The sequence below is a fragment of the Agelaius tricolor genome, unplaced genomic scaffold, assembly GCF_023055355.1.
Source record: "Agelaius tricolor isolate 1412-34295 unplaced genomic scaffold, bAgeTri1.0.p SCAF_2, whole genome shotgun sequence".
In the NCBI taxonomy this organism is placed as follows: domain Eukaryota; kingdom Metazoa; phylum Chordata; class Aves; order Passeriformes; family Icteridae; genus Agelaius; species Agelaius tricolor.
Window position 1 is genome coordinate 69,592,259 of NW_027269262.1, and position 16,309 is coordinate 69,608,567.

Consider the following 16,309-nt stretch of genomic DNA (forward strand, 5'->3'; position numbering starts at 1 on the left):
TTTATTTTTACATATATTTAGATTTATTTGCTATACATCACTGTGAGCTTATAGGACTTGAAATCCATTACAGGATTTTTTTTTTGTTGTAATAATCAGTTGTAACTCCACAAAGACAATAATACTGCTGTGGAAGACCAAAGGGGAGAAAAGCCATTTCAATTTATTTACAGTTCCTTATTTTGTAAACATTTACTCTACACATTGTACTAAGTTCTAAGAAGGATAAAGAGATATACATAGAGACAGGAAAGCCCTGTTTTTCTATTCATATTGAGCATTAGCATATTATAGATGAAACATCTGCCCTTTCTCGTTACCATAGCAGTAAGCTGTCTTCAAATAAGTTTTTTTTTTTAACTTTCCAGAAATGTAAATATTTTGAAATATACAACTACATCTACTAAGCCAACCCATTTGGCTTTTATTCCATTTCTAGAATAATTTAAAGTGCTATAAGCAACCCGTCAATCAACACTTTTCTATAATAACAAAACTACTTTAAACATTAATTTACAAGATAATATACAATGTTTGTCTGAAATAGCTGAAATTTCAGCACAAAGTCAGTCACTGTCACACTTAACAGCAATTTTTTTGTTCTTTTTTGTTTTGGTTTTTTTTTTTTTTTTGCAGAACATAGAATAAAAGCTTTGAAACAAACAGTTTTGTTGAGCTGTTATTGCCACAATGGCTTATCAAGTTTTCTACAAAAGTGGACAAGAGCTACTGGAACTGTATTCTAGCCTGTCATTTATTTTTTGAGGTCACATGACAGTAAGTTTGCATATTCCACAAGTCTACTGAATTACAATATTGTCTACCTATGATACATGATGTCATTTTAATCAGAGCTGGTGCTAATTGTAAATTTACAACATAGACCCACTCAAAAACATCACAAATTTTTTTTTCTTTGGACAGGAATAAGCTATATTCTTGGAGCTGATGTGCTACACGGCTACAACAGTATAACAGTATATATCTGACACTTTATGTTGAAGAAAGATGCATCTGTTTCTGTACTTTTAATGCCCTACTATAGCTACAAATTGTTCACTGAGTTTTGCTTGCTTTAGCCTTTTAGTTTTTTGGAACTATCATATTCTTACATTCTCTTGCTATTTCGTAAGTCTTTGCCACTTAGCTCAATATTGTCAGTATTTGTCCCAAACCTGTGGATCATTAACAGCATGTGCAAAACACTCTTTAAATACAATCAGCATGCAGCTACAACACATATTAACTGACTTTTTTCTACACATGAACAAGAAACAAGACAAGTGGCACTGTTGACTTTGGATATCTTCTAACTTCACCACGTGTGTACTGGGGTGCATTTAGAAGGAATGCTCAGCTTCTCATCCATTTGTGGCACCACTTGAATAACCCATCATTGGTCTGGACCAATCTCTGCAGTGCTGCTGCCAAATACCCACACGCAGCTTTCTCAGAGGTTCACAGAGGGCAACTTCATTCACAGACATAATTTGAATACAAAAATAATAAGCTATATTCAATGAAGCAGCCCCCTAGCAGGATTGCAGGAAAGGTGTGTGTGGGAAACCTGGGAGGCAACTGTAATACGGATAAGAAAATTTTGCAGGCCACAAGGCTCAAAGTAACTAATGTTAATTTTTAGTCCACAAGGTCAATATTTTGTAAAAGAGTCTATAGCTTAGAAAAAGTATGATAGTATATTACAGATGCAAGAGCATGAAAAACATCTGCTATTTAAAAATAATAACTAATGGCCACACTGAAAAATTAGAAAAAAAAACCAAAACAGGTAAGTAAAATACATTATATTGCTCCTAGGGATTTTTAAGCTGCACTGATTCATGTCAGGTTTGGGACAATAACCTGTAGAAATAGTGAAATACTTATTCAAAAGCCCATATTTCTATGTCTTGAATAGTGAAGTCTTCCCGCTTAGAAAGTGTGTGATTCCCAAATGTTTTACATGAATGACTTCTTCCATGGTAGAGATCACCATCAAGCCAAAGAGCAAACTCTCCCCTGCAAGACAGACAATGTATTAAAGCAAAAGACAGAGAATAAGCATTTAATCCATCAATGCATTTTCCACTCAAAATTTAGAAATGAGAAGGAATTAAAGGATTAGTTTTTAACACAAGAACCTCATGGCTGTTAATAAATTTATGCTACAAGGATTTCATTTTTTTTACTACTTATTATTAATTTGGGAATATCCCTCTTGCAGATATTCTGAATTAAGCTAACTAGAGGTTTTCAGCCTCTTCCATTTTTATTAAAGAGATGACATAACAGCACTTTCTTATCTTAAGAGAATGCTAGTAACAAATAAGGAAAACATTCTAGAAGCACATGCACCCACATGGGCAGGAAAAAGCCAGGACATGACAATGATTTCTGGAGACCCTGACATGTTTTAGGGTGGCTCAGTTTCAATTCAGGCTTCTTCTGGTTACATGTAATTTTCACATTTACATCCTTCCACAATCATATTTTGTGTCCATTCTGAATACAGGAAGACACACATGCAAATCAAGCATGGAAGGCATCATAACCTTGCAGGGCTGAAACTTTAAGCCACACTACGGGGAAGACAAATCTCCTGTTTAAGTTTTGTCAGCATTTGAAGCTAAACACTTCACATACTAAAGTTTCCTGGCTGGTAACTGCTGAGTCCTAAGCTACCAAACTGAAGTAAATTCCAATTTTTCTTTTCAAAGGTGTCCAGACAAATATTTTTAACAGATTCTAACTGCAACTTACCCTCCTCCACCAAAAGCAAGAGAGTCCATGTCTCCTTTAATGAAGAACATGTTGTCTCCTGTCCATTTAAAAACCTAAGGGGGAAAAGAAAAAAAAAACAAAACAAACTAGCAAGTAAAAATATCTGCACTTTCCATTTTGGCAGAAGGGAAACCAAACATCAGTAAAGACAGACTATGGGTGGGTAGAAGTCAGTTTAATGAAGCTGACACAGAAAATTCAGGAAACAGCTGCAGACAAAAATTCTCTGACATTTTATGCTAATTAAAATAAGATGATTCCAAACCAGGTCGTTTTTGAGCATCAAAACTCCTACACAATGAAAAATACCACGGAAATATGCTTAGATTAGATGATATGCCCCTAAAAAGGATGTAGTTTATGAATTTTCAGACACGCACCTGGAAGACTTTAAACAGTAGAAAAACCTTCAGTACAATTAAAGAGTTGAATGTGCTCTTCAGCTTGAATGTGTTCTTCAGCATGCAAACACTACCAATTCACTCTGCACTTAAAGATTCCATAAAAAACTAGTGTGATGACTTTTTTTTGGGCCATCTTGTATTATTTTTCAGATTTACAGTTAGGTTTATTCCTTAAGGATTTTAAGATCATGCACTTGGGGTGGTGGTGAGGAAGGGAGCAAAAGCATGAAAAGTCATTACTACTTACCTCAAAATCTGGAGAAAAAGTGAACATAAAGGTCTCCCCAGTGCCATAAAAGCCATCACTCACTTTAAATGGTTCAGATGCTAGTGCACCAAAAACCTGTAGCAAAAATACATCAGAGCAAGAAAAACTTCAGAGAAACAACACAGAATCCAAGAATCTCTAATGATAGTAACTGATAGATCAGGTTGTAAATAATGTCAATTTGAAATTTACTCTCTGAATTTCACTGCACCATGGTTCTGAATGCACTGAGAGATGGTCTTTGCCATGTCAACTTGAAAAAGCAGGATAGATGAGACACTTTTTCTTTTTTGTTATTTCAAGCATCTGGGTCAACAGACTAGACTTCAGAAATCTGGCTGTTAACTTTTCTTTGTCAAACATTTTGTGACCTTAGATTGTACTTAGTGTGTGCAGATAAGTGAACTTATATAGAGCATTTTTAGCATAAAAATCCATACTGAATTCAAATTTAGTTTCATCAATAAATATAACAAAATAGGCTGCTGAAATACATAATCCATATTTAAATAACTACATGCGTATTTTCCAGCAATAGGAACTCTTGAAATTATTTCTTAGTCCTCAAACTATTTGAGTCTCTGTATCCTAACTTCTTTTAAGGGCTCTAGTCATTCTTGGAATAACTGCAGTTCTGGTAGCTAAGCTACATTCAGGTAGCTATGACATACCTTACTTCAGATAAATATCCTTAGGCCTGATACCACATCTAGTAAATAAATATAAGTAAAAAAGATAAAAGTAAATGTAAGTTTTCATTCACAACAGATATTCCTGGAGAGGAATTAACCTCCAGTTAAAGTACCAAACAGAGCTTTGTCAAACCTAAACTATCTCAGTTCAGCCTCTATACAGGTGTCAACTTAACAGAACACTTATACTAGTGTTTATATTGGATCCTCTCAAAGATGTTACCTGTATATCTAGTCAAACACAAAACTAGTCCATTCTAACCATGTAGAAGACCTTACGTATTTTACTTAAGAGACTCTGAAGCTTTATTTCTAATTATGGAATACATTTAGCTATCATGAATCTCAGACAGTCTCTCATATAATTCCCTACTCAATGAAGGACTGATTTTGAAGCTATTAGGTTGACTCAGTTTTGTCCAGTTGAGCTTTGAGTACCCTCAGGAATCAGGATTTGACAATCTCTCTGTGTTCTATATATGCGTCAAGCTGACTCTTGAAAGATCACCTCTTTGCTTTAAGCAACAATAAAAGAATAAGGCTTTACAGAAAAAATGCAATTTGCTTCCCAACAGTTACTCTAGTTCTTGAGAAGGGATGTCCCAGGATTTTTTCATGAGATCCAATTTTTGTGGCTCGTTGTTAGGGTGGATAACTAGAATTCCCATGTCCTAGGTTCAATCAGTCTCACACTTCTGCAGTACATACAATCTGAAGAATGATTTTTTATAAAACTAGACAGTCCTTGAAGTGGTTAACTGCATTAATCCCATTTCTAGACCACCACTTATTTAGTGACTCATGTTCAGGAATCAGGTACCAATTTCTTTTTAAATGGCTCTCAGGGCTCACTAACAGAAGCACATACCAGTAGACAGACAATCCATAACAATTGTAACAATGCAACTATAGATTTCATGGACACCTTTATTAAAGAACTTCCTAGAATTGACTGGAGGAGGCAATTTAGGTTGCTTTACATTCCAAATTCCAACTAGGTATTGCTCAACTTTTACACAATAAAGTTTGTAAAAGTTCAGTGATTTTGCCTGTTGTTTTTCTTTTGTTTGTTTGGGTTTGTTTTGTTGGTTTTTTTTTGAACAGCCATTTCCATAAAATTATTAATTGATCTGAAAAAGAAAGCAAGATTGGAAAAGGTTTTTGAATAAAAAAATCAGTAGCTTTAATGGAACATTATGAAGAGTTACAAGGTACACTTGCTCCTTACTCGACCTATTATCAAGATAATAAAAAAGCACTCTTCATAAACATGGACAACAAAAAAACATATCTGGAGAACCTGGAGAAGCAGCCCAGGAAAGAAATTCATTCTAGTTTAAAAGAAAAGTGTCTCAACCAAGGATATGACAATTCCAGCATCTTTCATAAACATGGAAGATTCAAAGGGAACAGAACAACTAATACAAATGAGGACTGAGCAGGTATGCTCAGCAAATGCCAAGAAACTATCTGGGCATAATTCTGTCATTTTTCAAAATGGCTGAATCTCAGTTAGGATCTTCTCTGAACTAGAATCTTAGAAAACAGGCAAGTGATCTCAGAGTGTAAGGTATGAATAACCATCTAGTCTCTTAAAACACATTTTTGGAGGGCATATACAATATTTATGTCAGCATACTGCTAGTGAACTATTCCTGGACACATTCTCCCACAAAGTACTTAAGAGGTTTTTTTTCAGTCATGGAAAGCAGTTTTAAAGGGCAATCTGCCAGGAAGATACAAGACATTAAAAATAAATTAACCTCTTTCAAAAAAATCAATAACTTCACAAATAAAATGAATTACCCAGACTAATTATCAAAGAGCATAGTTAGTTACTATTGTCTGCTGTTTCATGATTATAGATCCTTGCATGAAGAGGAGAAAGGCTCTGTGCTTAATTCCCATTTGTTTTGAGCAGAAAAATAGTGCAAATTAGTGCAAATTAATTTTCTGCTGTCAAATGCAGACATTTTTAATTAATAACATGAGACAGAGCTACTGAAAACACCACTCCCACTACACTGGTGAAGGACTGAGCATGTAAAACTCTTCTGAGCCACTCCTTCTGCATATGCTGCTCACTAAATAGATGTGGATTTCTCCCACTCTCGTGTGGAGTTCAGTGACTGCTTGATCCAGAATTCCAAGGCATGCTTTCATACATATTCCTAGGTATAAAGCTGTAAGCTGAAATTCAGCAAGGTTTGTTTCACAAACAAAAAAAAAATGAACCATGAACTCCATGTTTTGACATGGCAACCATGACACTTTCTGAACATTCAAGCCAAGATGCTCATACACAGAAAGTAACATGAATTCCTTCAGCAACAGACAATACTACATAGTGGTGGCAAGACAGCCCCACCAGAAAAAGGACATTTTTTTCTGGGACAGATCAGGTACTAGGAAGCAGGTATATCTTACTAATTTATCCTGAGAAGCTAAAAAGTGAATTAGAGAAGTCATCAAAGTATATTTATGAGACTGATGAGTCTGCTGAGACATCTCAGGTCTATTCAATTGTTTCTGTCTTCAAGATAAAAGGTAAATGAAGAAAATATTTTTAAAGAACTTCTGGAAAAGAGTCTACTACTAGCAGAGAGTTAGAAGGGATTTTTCTTTTTAAGGGACTCCTGGGGTAGGAAGCAATGAAAAAATCAGGTTGTGACTTGAATAAGAAAAGATACCCTTCATTTACTGTTTTCATACCCCCTGAATGAGACCATGCTACTGAGAATAAAAACTGTGGTTACCAAACTGGGAGAGGTAAGTGAATTGAATTACTACAGATTTTATAGAAGTTCTGTCAATTTTTCATGACAGCAGTAACATGCTTCCACAAGCAAACACAGAAGTCGCAGAAAAAGAATCAAGAAGTTTCATACTGCCTGCAGTGTTCACTTGTCATGAGATTATTCAAGCGAGGATGTTTGCTATTCAAATGGTGAGATGTGAGGCACTTCCTGAAGTTCATAACCCAGTCAAAAGAAAACAGAGCACAACTACAGAGACTCGAAGAACAAGTTAATAATGTAACAAAGGCAGTACAGCTCTTGAAAGATGTTAGCTGCAGCCACAGAATATTCCAAAAAACACCAGCCACAGCTAACAGCATTCCAACAAGACCTTCCAGAATCAGAAAGTTTTAGAGAGTGTATTTCTAATACCTTAAGTACATAAAAAAAATTAAAATTAAATTTATTAATTGGATATTACCAGACTCTTGCATTACAACAACTAACTTATATAATTAAAGTATTTCCTAGACATGTAGTATGGTAGAGGACTGCTTAAGAGTAAGACACATTTCTAAGGAGAAAATTTGCTTGATATGCAACATTTTAACTTGCTTGATACACATAATTTTATCTCCCATGATAGACTGAAGCATAAGCTATTCCTTTATACTTCTCAAATATTTTTCTTGATGGGTCCCTTACTGCCACACAAGTGTTTTCCTACCTGTCCATCACTGTCTTTGATAACCAACAGCACAGGTGTGTCTAATCCCATCATTGTCCGATACAAGGTCTTCAAGCTCATGCCATGCTTTGCAGTACTGTAGACAAGAGTCCATGGATAGCCAATAGTCCGTGGTGGAAGAGACTTTGTGAGCTATTAACAGGAAAATGACAACACTTTATTTGATATATGTTTTATATTTAAGAATGTATTACACGTAAATGAAAGCAGATTACATTCTGCTCAACCATTTTTACATGGCCTTAAAACCTAAGAACTAGACCTGAAGTTTCCCATGTGTATTTTCTACTTTTGGTCACTCAAGAAGGTTTCTTTTCCTACCTCTACTAGTGACCTGCAGAAGAATGATTCATCAACTAAAGAACATGTGTTTGTTATCCATATAATTATTCTTGCATAACAATATTACATGTCCCACCAATATCTTAGCATTGAGTAAGTAGATCATTCAAGTCAGCAGACAACAGGTGAAGGGTAAATGCTGCTTGTTGCCTTGCTCTTGTGCTTTTTAATCCAAAACTTCAATTAACACATTTGTAATGAAATCACTTTGGACTGGATAGCAAGAACTGCTGTGTTTTCACTGATGTTTTCAAGAAAGAATGGAAGTAGGGCAAAGACAGACAAGAGTCTGTCTGAATACATGGTGTATTCAAAGTTAGGATTTAAAAAAAAAGCAGTATTTTAGCTATGAATCATACTCTGCTTCGACACTTAGACACACACATGTCTATGGTGCCAGATGGGATCCACCCCAGGAAACAGACAGAGCTGGCAGATATGCTCACTGAGCCACTTCCCACCGTTTGCCAGTATTCCAGGATAACTGGGGATGTCCTGGTTAGCAAATGTGTGTCCAATCACAGGATAGGCTGTAGGAAGGATCCCAGGAAGTACAGGCCTGTCAGTCTGACCTCAGGGTCTGGGAAGGTCACCTTGAGTGCCATCACACAGCACATGCAGGAAAACTGGGGAATCAGGCCCAGCCAGGGTGGGTTCATAAGAACTTAGTACTTGGCAAATGTGATTTTCTTCTATGACAAGGTGACCTGCTTGCTGGATGAGGCTGTGAATATTGTCCACCTGAACTTCAGTAAAGCCTCTGACAGCATTTCTCACAGAACTCTCCTGGAGAAACTGGCTGCTGATGACTTGGACAACTGCACTGTTTGCTGGGTAAAAGACTGGCTGGATGATCAGGCCCTGAGAGTGGTAGTGAATGGAATTCAATCCACATTGTGGTCAGTCACTTGTGGTGTTCCCCAGGGCTCAGTACTAGGGCCAGTCCTGTTTAATGTCTTTACTAATGAACTGGATGAAGGGTTGAAGTGCATCCTCAGTGTGTTTGCAGATTGCAGCAAGCTGGGCAAAAGTGTCAATCTGCTGGAGGGTATGTGGGCTCTGCAGATGGATCTGGACAGGCTGGACTGATGGGCCATGGCCAACAGTATGAGGTTCAATAAGGCTAAGTGCCAGGTCCTGCAAAAGTCCCTGCAGCACTACAGGCTGGGAGAAGAGCAGCTGGAAAGAGGAAAAGCACCTGAGGGTGGCAGACAGCTGTGCATGAGATAGAGGGTGCCCAGGTGGCCAAGAATGGAATCATGATTTGCCCCCCTGTACTGAGCACTGGTGAGACCACACCTTGAGTGCTGTGTGCTGTTCTGGGCCCCTCACTAAAAGAAAAACATTGAAATGCTGGTGTGTGTCCAAAGAAGGGCAGCAAAGCTGGTGAAGGATCTGGAGAGGAGTGAGGGAGCTGGGATTGTTAAGCCTGGGGAAAAGGAGGCTCAGAGGGACCTCCATCACTCTCTACAACTATCTGAGAGTAGGTTGTAACAGTCAGTCTTTTCCCCCAAAACAGGACAGGAGAAAAAGTCCTCAAGTTGAGCCACTGGAAGCCTGGATTGGATATTGAGCAAAAGTTCTTCAGTGAAAGGGCTGTCAAGCATTGGAACAGGGTACCCAGGGAAGTGGCTGAGTTACCATCCCTGTTGAAATATTTAAAGGAGGTGTAAGCCATGGCACTTAGGGAAAGGGTTTAGTGGTGGACTTGGCAGTGCTGAGGTAATAGCTGGATTCAGTGGTCTTAGCTGTCTTTTCTAATACACAGTTTATTTTCTTCTATTTATTATCACACAAGGTCTTCTTACTCGTGTGTTTTACACTACAGTTATAGCATTTGTGATACATTAATGTGCAAGAGTAAAAAATGATATATCTAAGTCCATACCTTTTCAATTTGTTCTGGCTGTAGTAATTCACTTGGATCACTAAGATTTGGCCGGAATGCTTCAGGCTCCAGGTCTGTTTTGATATTTGTTGCCTGTTGTGAATTGATATCTTCTCTTGTTGTTATCTACAAAAAGAATAGCAAGAAAATAAGTATATGCCACCCTATTAGCAGACAAGATAAAACTTTACAAGTTTAAAATCATGCAGTTATCAATTATGCAAGTCCTTCCAAAGTTTAGAAATCCAACAGATTTGATCTGATCAAGATTTTCAATCTTTCCAGTAGCAAACTGGTACACAACTATATAACAATAACTTACATGGACACCTACTGACAAGAAAGCTATGGTTTTATGCTAAAACAACAAACAGTTCTCATACACAGCTGAAGAGCTTCAAATGCTTTTCAGATTATACCTTCAAAAGTTTGTGCATTTTAATACTGACATAGCATTCTAAGTATAATTTAAAAAAGAACAGAAAGGAAAGGAATTAAAACTTCAACACAGACATTCCTTAGTACATTCCTTCTGACTCACTACTCTTTTAGAGTACTTAAGAAATTTTTCAGATATGCAGTAGACTCTGGGAAGACTGCTGCCATATATTTTGAGCAAACTATTTGAATGGAGCCTTAGGAATAGTGCTGCTCCATAAGATGATCTGCTGAAGTACTTATGGGAATCAAAGAAGAAAGAATTGAGATGGTGGGGTGGGAAAGCAGCAATAATACTTAAGTTGCATAGTGAGCACTGAGGTCTGGCAAAGACACACTATGCAGGGTCCTGCAGTAATTTAAAATACCTGACCTACATATCTACCCTACTGAGTGGAGATGGCAGAGGCCACAAAATTCCTCATCAGATGTAGCTCACAACAGCTTCTTACTCCAGCCAACACACTGGCACTTCCCAGTTCAAGTGCCATGTCTCGATAACTAGAATAGCTATGATCCAAACAGATTTCCACCTATAAATTCAGCTGCAGGGATACTTAAAACTTTCTAGGAACAGTGAAATTCGACAGAGGAGTAGGACAAAGTGAGGAAGTTAGTAAGATAAACCACTGCAGCAAGATAAACCACGGCAACACTACTAAAATGTTGAGAGAAAAAAGAAATCTTAACAAGATTAAGTGCATCTGAAAAATTTATTGGCCTAAACCAGGTTTCACTGAAAGCCAGACTATCCAAATTAAATCCTAAATCCTGAAAATTTCAAGAAAATACCTGCCAAATCCAGTTTGTCACATCCCTCATACTGTAAACATACAGGACACGACTGCAATATTTCACAGTATCACCATGGTAAACTTTGCCAACTTTTTGTGAACTTCCTTAGTTAATTAAAAAAAAGGCAAATCAAAGAAAACTCTGAAATACAGATAGGAATATTTAAACAAATACAGCCACCTGAGCCAAAAAAAAAAAGGACACCCCTTTAATCTCCCTCAAAACTACAAAAAAGGTTCTTATCACAAACTGTTATTTAAAAATCGGCTTATAAAACCAATGTATCAAAGTATATTAATACAGTAACTCAATGACAGTATTAATTCCAAACCCAAGAAAAGTTGCACTTAAACTGAGTTACAAGCAAGAAAAAAGCTGAAGCTTTCCTTTTTTCAATGGAAGGTAACAAGAACTTCCAACATAGACTAAGCAGTAATTTCCATATCACAACAAAAAGTGCAGTTATCCAAGAGAGTACATGTACAAAAAGATGATCTGCATGCTGCTTTACAGAGTGCTATCTCTAAAATGTTATTTCATATTCCAAGTATTTTCCAGCTTAAATGCCTGTCATCCATCATATTACTGCTTCAGGTCCACAGAAGTTCAGCATTGTCCAACTGTAGAGCAGGGAGCTTTTTTCCCCTTGTCATTCTTTAATTTTCACTAAAGACCACCATGCAAAACATGAATCATTTGGATTCAAGTGGTGTGGCGAACTGAGTTTTTTGGTTAAGAGTTGTTGGTGATTGGTGTATTTTTTGATGGATTTTTTTTTCTGTTTTATTATCATTAAAGTAAAGCAGTTTTCTTCTAGGAAGAAGACTGCTTTGTAGAAGCAGTCAAAGAGTGTCTGTTCAAAAGAATCTGAGAGAAAGCACCCTAATTTCAAAATTTTTAGATTTATTTCCTACCAAAGTTGGACAGAGCAGACTGAGCTATAGTCAGATTTCAGGGGCTTCCATGATTGATAAATGTCACACAGGCTACACCACATTTGAGAGCACAACTCTCAAATGGTCTCAGAGCAGAGTTTATAGGCTACAGCCCATCACATCAGATTCAGATTTTTCTAGTCAGCCTAAACCATGAGTTTGGGCATATCAGGTATTTGGAAAGAAAGGTATTTGGAAAGAGCTCCTACACTTCCAGAACATTAATACAGGGATTCTCCACCACCACTGGCCAAAAACAGAATAGTTCTGTTCTCAAGCGAGAATAATTTTTTTTTGCAAGATTTTTGATTTTCCTCTAACAGTGCAGCTTTTGGATTCAAGGTTCATGCTCATTATTGATCTATGTAACTGTACTACTTACAAAACATTTTAAAGCAATTAATTTTGGATTATCAAACAAACAGAAATATCAGAGCTAAGAAAATGTTTGCTTATTAATAAGTAAAAAAAGCCAAGATCAAAGAAATAAAAAAATACAGAAGAAAAATTTTACACTTTCAGCAGCCAAGTACTAGAGAAAAACTAAATACTCAATGCTTCTAAGGAAATTGAAGCTATGCTTTCAATCAGTAAGGCATGTATAATGTGCACAGCAGCTAACAATTTTATAACTCTCAAAAAATTATGGAACACCTAAAGAGAATGCAAATATCAGTTTCAATCCATAGCCACAGACCTTCAAAAATCCGAAGTGATTTCAAAGTAGTGTTTGTGTGTATGTGTATGACCTTTGCCATGTTGAACTGCCTCAGTTACCTGCTTTTATAATGGGAAAAATACTTACCTATTTCACAGAAGTTGTGAAGCTTCATACTTGCCATATACTGTGAGATTCTTGATGAAAGATTCCTATATAAAATTAAACACCCATGCAAGCAGGTTTTGATTCTTCACCTGTTTTGCATTCTTTTTAGGGAAGCTTCTAACACAACACACCAGTCTAAAGTAGAAGTTAAAACACAACACTGCAAGTCAAGTAGCACTGAAAACAAATTTTCAAATTCTAACAGAAAATTCCAGTGTGAAAAAGGTGGAAGTAGTAATTCCATCATAAAATTACTGATTCCATCATAGAATTGCACAATTAAATACATCCAAAACAAAGGAATTTTCTGCTGGATTCTTGTAGTGCTGTAGACAAGACAAACCCACTGAGTGCAGGAATTGCCCTGATCCAAGACACTACAAAGAAAGATGTTTTAGTATCTGGAGATGGGGTTTAAACTACTGAAGAGGGCACCTGGAGACGTCTGCAGAGTGTGCGCAGTTCTTCGCTATTTAGAGCATCGATCCTGCGGTGATACTCAGCCACTGACACTACCTGAATATGGAGACAGGAAGACAATAATTCCACTGACAGTTGAAGAAAAGTAAATAGGTATGAAAGAAAAAACTGGAGGAGAGTAATGAAGGGAAAGTGTGCAATGACAACAAACAAACAAGAAGGGCCAAAAAATGTTTGTTTCTGCAAGGACAATGCACATGTAGGTGATTTTAGACATATGACATAAACACAGCAAGATTACAAAATAAACACTAAGGGCACTAGCAGTCAGATATCTCACTGATCTAGGATGAATAAAGAACTGATATGAGTACATAAAGTTTCCAGTATCAGGATGCTAAATGAAAGTCAATCTGAGTTACATGCCTTAACCCAAACTCTTCAGCCCAAGGTCCTCTCAAACATTCTTTACACTCAGATTAATGAACCTTGTGAACCTGGTTTGCTTTCCTAGATGAAGACTAGAAGCAAATCTCAGGCTTCTCAGTAAGCTCTAACTCTTGTGTCTGGCAGTGAAGATAAAGACAATGTAGCAAGATTACTGTTTAATAACATCCCAATACCACCCGACAATTTCTTTATCCTGGACTTTCTATTCCCCTCCAAAGCTTCCGGAGTTGCTCATCTGTCAACACATTCACTTCAAATGGCATCTCCACTTTGGCAGGAGGTGTACAGCCAGAAAGTCTTTAGTCAGAAAGCTCTAGAACATGCTGCTCAGGTGCAACAAGCTGGCTAAAGGACTACAACAGTCATTTTGATGTAACTAGAGCAAATAATGTGATTTTGAGAACAACTCAAAATCATCATTGGTATGAAAGCATCTTTAAACAGCTGGTGAAGAGATTAAATGGATGTCCCATGTAGTAAGAGCATATTAAAAACTTCTAGAGCCTACCACAGTGCAAAGGAAGACAACCACAAGTCCAGCAGCTCCCCATCTACCTGTCCCTACTACAAGGAGTTTGGCCAGATACTCGCCACTGTCCTGAGTACAGAGCCCACAGTCATGCATGACTGGCTCTTGAGCAGCGATGGTTCACTCTACCCCATGCAACTGCAAGGCAAGGAAAAAGGAATACTTGTGACATCCAGCTTTAGTACTGAATAATCTGTCATTACTAGCACTCAATTTATCTCCATTATTTTTCTACTGTTCTCTCAAAACAGATAAATATTGTTGTAAATTGCACTGGCTTGTGCATTCTCAGAGTCACATAGCTGTATGTAAAGCTTTAGCAATATTCCACTCAAACATGTGACAGTATAATTTTATCCTTTTATTTGCTCTGACACCTCATTGCAAATTTACACTGTTTACACCAGCAACTTATGAACATAATCCTGAAAGCAATAATGTGAGGACCCTTTAGCCTTACTGCTTCTTTAAGCTACACCCTACCACATGAGAGGCAATAGGTAACTTACAATAGGCTGTATATGTGTGGCTACTCAAGGAGATTCTTGAGGAAAAAAATCTCAAAATCTCTGACACCATTATACAGTTGTTGTTTCACATAGTGGAAATGAGACAGTTTTATGGGCACTGCCATCTTGCCTTCAACCTCTCAAATGCATACTTGTCATCATCTTGCATCTGTGAATTGCTTATCAGCTTTTTAACTCAGAGATCGACCTTTTTGTATGCCATGGAGATGCCTTATTTTTCTTGCTTGAGAGAAGCATGAATACCTATTCATGTGTGTACAATATAATAGCTTCTTGGCATGCTGAATCTGTTGCACACTGTCACATTCCATTTGTTTTGAGAACAAAAACCTGCATAATGGCAGACCACTGGTATGCAATGACAAACATCATAAATAGCATGTCACAGAATGTCAAACTAGCCACTGGAAAATTAAAGGAAAAGAACCCACACTCTCAAACCCAGAGCTTATTTTAAGTATAGAGTCCATACTAAGCATGCAGTTCATACTAAGTTCTGCAAGTAAACCATGAGACACTGTCTCAAGTTTATCCACTCATCACTGAACTAGGCTTCAAATGAATGATTATGTTAAGATACTTCAACATTTCAGATGCAGCACCTGGCCTTCTATATAATGCCTGTGGTTTAGGCCAACATGCTTTATTCTTGCTATGCAGTGGACAAAACTATATACTTCTTGATTAAATAAGCTACAGAATCTTAAAGTCACATATGTCTAAGCTTACTAGCAACTACCTTCAACTTCACTCAGGAACTGAGATATATCTTGCAAACAGACAGCATTTTGTTGCTGCCAGTCTCAAGAGCACTGCTTTGAAATGTTAGTAGAAACATTAGAAGTTTATTCTTCCTTATAAGCTGGTTTAATTAATAGACTGCTTATGCTATTTCCTCTTCCATCAAGATTTCCTCATGTTCCTTCCTTGCAATCTTCTAGTCTACTTCACCTAGCTAAATAAACCAGCATTTTCTTCCATCTTCTGCCCCACTCCCTGCCCCTCACCAGCTGTCTGTTTTCCTATTATTCTAGGACCTACTTCTACCTCATTCTACTTTGAACTTTGATTCTCAAGCAGTACTCAAGCTCTGATTCTACTACAGAATGTAGTCTTTCATACTGTATGAGAAATACCTAGAAAGCAAGACATTTCATAGGAAGATGAAGGTAGGTACAGATCCATATTCATCATACTGGACTGTAGTTTTCAATACAAAATACTCCTTTGTGATAAAATTCTTCCACTAAAATAATTAGTTTAAGGTCTACCTCTATGACTTTGCTATGTGCTTTACTTACTATGCTCTCCTAACTATGCCATCTCAGCATCCAGTTTCCTGAATAACCAAAGGTAATTTTTGAGGATCAGGAAATGTTCCTGAAGGGCACTTTGTTCTCTCTGTAGTTTTTTCTGCTTTAAAAAGAATGTAGGAGAAGAGAAAACCAACTAAACCTCTTATAGTTAATCTGGGCACTGATTGGAATAGAGCAAAACAAGTAATGTGTATAGCCTGAATTATTAG

At 37.1% G+C, this 16,309-nt stretch overlaps 1 protein-coding gene across 13 annotated transcripts in view; it reads right to left on the minus strand.

Annotated features, from left to right (window-relative positions):
- The window catches only part of OXR1 (oxidation resistance 1), a 355,200-nt gene continuing 338,891 nt past the window's right edge, over positions 1-16,309 (minus strand). For 11 of the 13 annotated variants that reach the window (XM_071421385.1, XM_071421378.1, XM_071421380.1 and 8 more), the window contains 6 exons: positions 13,291-13,371; positions 9,862-9,987; positions 7,611-7,763; positions 3,433-3,528; positions 2,761-2,834; positions 1-2,019 (listed from right to left, as the gene is read on the minus strand). In XM_071421385.1, the coding sequence (XP_071277486.1) occupies positions 1,884-2,019; positions 2,761-2,834; positions 3,433-3,528; positions 7,611-7,763; positions 9,862-9,987; positions 13,291-13,371 (666 nt within the window). In that variant the 3' untranslated portion in view covers positions 1-1,883. The remainder of the gene's footprint in view (positions 2,020-2,760; positions 2,835-3,432; positions 3,529-7,610; positions 7,764-9,861; positions 9,988-13,290; positions 13,372-16,309) is intronic. The other 2 variants (XM_071421381.1, XM_071421391.1) reach the window with 1 other exon arrangement.